This window comes from Sus scrofa, chromosome 14 (genome assembly GCF_000003025.6).
Source record: "Sus scrofa isolate TJ Tabasco breed Duroc chromosome 14, Sscrofa11.1, whole genome shotgun sequence".
NCBI classification, from domain to species: domain Eukaryota; kingdom Metazoa; phylum Chordata; class Mammalia; order Artiodactyla; family Suidae; genus Sus; species Sus scrofa.
Window position 1 is genome coordinate 141,393,083 of NC_010456.5, and position 2,457 is coordinate 141,395,539.

General features: G+C 65.6%; 1 protein-coding gene across 1 annotated transcript; it reads right to left on the reverse strand.

Annotated features, from left to right (window-relative positions):
- On the reverse strand, positions 1-936 carry LOC100620717 (olfactory receptor 6-like). The gene has a single exon (XM_021073722.1). It carries the CDS (start codon positions 934-936, stop codon positions 1-3), a length of 936 nt encoding a protein of 311 aa, XP_020929381.1.

The following is a 2,457-nucleotide window of genomic DNA, read 5'->3' on the forward strand; positions in this document are numbered from 1 at the left end:
TCAGGGGGCGCAGGGGGCGCGGCGGAGTTGGGCCAGGGCCTCCCTGATGTCGCGGTTCCGCAGGCAGTAGATGATGGGGTTGAGCAGCGGGGTCACAAGCGCGTAGACCACAGACACCAGCTTGTTGAGGTCGAAGGAGCTGACGGCGCGAGGCCGCGCGTACATGAAGGTGGCCGTGGTGTAGAAGACGGCCACCACCACCAGGTGGGAGGCACAGGTGGAGAAGGCCTTCTGGCGGCCGGCCCCTCCCGGGACCCTCCGCACTGTGACCAGGATGCGAGCGTAGGAGACCACGGTCACCAGCAGGGAGGTCGTGAGCACGGCCAGGGCCGCCATGAAGTCCAGCACTTCGATGGCGGTGGTGTCATCGCAGGAGAGCTGCAGCAGCGGGGAAATGTCACAGAAGAAGTGGTTGAGGACATTGGGGCCGCAGAACCTGAGGCGGGAGATGAGGGCCGTGGACACAAAGGAGGCTAGGAAGCCGCCCAGCCAGGCGCTGAGGGCCAGGTGCAGGCAGAGCCTCGTGTCCATGACGGCTGGGTAGCGCAGCGGGTGACAGATGGCCAGGTAGCGGTCACAGGCCATGGCGGCCAGGAGGAAGCACTCAGAGGAGCCGAGTGAGAGGAAGAGGAACAGCTGGGTGAGGCATCCTGAGAAGGAGATGCTCCTTGCCCAGGCCAGGAGGCCAGCCAGCAGCGTGGGGCTGGTGACCGAGGTGTAGAGGGTGTCCAGCACCGACAGGTTGGCCAGGAAGAAGTACATGGGTGTATGCAGGTGACGGCTGGCTCCGACGGTCACCACGATGACCAGGTTCTCCAGGACGGTCACCACATAGATGGTGAGGAATGACCCGAAGAGCAGCCCTCGCAGGTGGCACAGTTCTGGGAAGCCCAGCAAGATGAACTCTGTCACCAACGGGTTGGTGGCGTTGCTCATAGCCCTCCTTGGCAGGGAGGGCACGTCTGAGCACCTGGAACAGTAGAGAGATGCAGGTGTGATGTGTGCTGGGCAGGGGCCCAGGTCGTGGGGGCCGGGTAGGTGTGCCGTAGCCCCTTCTCAGAGCTGCAGTCACATGGACCTGTCCCCGCTCTCAGCCCAGCAGGCACCTCACCCAGGGCCAGCCCCTGGCGAGGGCCCTCGGGGCCTGCACACCAGGCGCATGCTGTTCCCTGCCGCAGTACTCAGGGCCAGCGCCAGGCGTGGGAGTGCGAGTGCACGCTCATCCAGGTGCGCTCACACGCACAAGCAGGACACCAGACCTGCTGTTGTGCCTTCCTGGCTGTGTCTCTGGGTGCTTCCCTGGCCTCCTCCATGTGGGTCCCCAGGGACTGTTCCTCCCAGCTGCTCTCTGGAAGGCCACCACGTCCATCTGATGGCCGGCAGCTCTCCAGGGGTGAGCAAAACCTGGGCCAGGGGTTTGCAGAGTTAGGGGTGGGGGCAGGGTGGGAGGGGTCACACCGCCTTTGCTGTCCCCACGTGGACCTGCCTTGAGCTGGCCTGGTGTCTTTATCCTGTGCGTTTTCTTTTCTTTTCATCTTTTTAGGGCCGCACCCACGGCATCTGGAGGCTCCCAGGCTAGGGGTCTAACCGGAGGTGCAGCTGCTGGCCTACACCACGGCCATAGCCACGCCAGATCCGAGCCGCATCTGTGACCTACACCACAGCTCAGGGCAATTTCAGATCCTTAACCCACTGAGCGAGGCCAGGGATCCAGCCCGAGTCCTCATGGATCTCAGTCAGGTTCATTAACCGCTGAGCCATCATGGGAACTCCTATCCTGTGGTTTCTGAGAGACGAAGTGGCCCTTAGGGCATGGGCGGAGGCAGTCCATTCCGCCTCTGGGGCGGGCGCCCTGTGTGGTTTAGGGCTTTTGTGCCAGGACATCCAGGAGGTGGACGTCTGTCTGCAGGAAGGACGGGTTGCGGAGCGGCTGCGGGCTGGGGTGGAGCCAGGCGGGGCTCCCCGCTCGTGGGGGCGGGGCTCCTGGGGCCTCTCGCTCCTCCCGCACCCTGCGCCTTGGTCGCGGGGAGGGCGCGCCGGAGGAGGACGGAGGTTCCGGTGGGCAAGTGCAGTTCTGGGGCGCCCCTCCGCGGGTTACTTCTGCATTGACCCTCCCTGAGCTGGGACGGAGCTGACGGTTGCGCCTGGCTCACCTCGAAGGGCCTCGGAAACCCGCCCCCCGCCCGGCAGTGAACGGTGCTCAGCCCTGCAGGAAGGGGCTGCGGGGGGTTCAGAGCTGGTGTGGGGCGCGGCCGAGGTGCAGAGCGGGCTGAGGGCTCTGCCCCAGTGTCTGGCGATGTGAGACCAGTCAGCAGTGCGGCGGAAGAGCCTGAGCCTGGGCCTGCGCAGGGTCCGCGGCGCCTGTGTGGGTGGGCCGGCTTGGAGGGCACCAGGGTTGCGGGGGTCCCCGGAACTCTCGGCCCGCTGTTTGTGCTGCCCCCAGCAGCTTGGTGGCGG

Excerpts from the sequence above, each read along its gene's own strand:
- LOC100620717 (XM_021073722.1), bottom strand. The coding sequence starts at position 936 with ATGAGCAACGCCACCAACCCGTTGGTGACAGAGTTCATCTTGCTGGGC.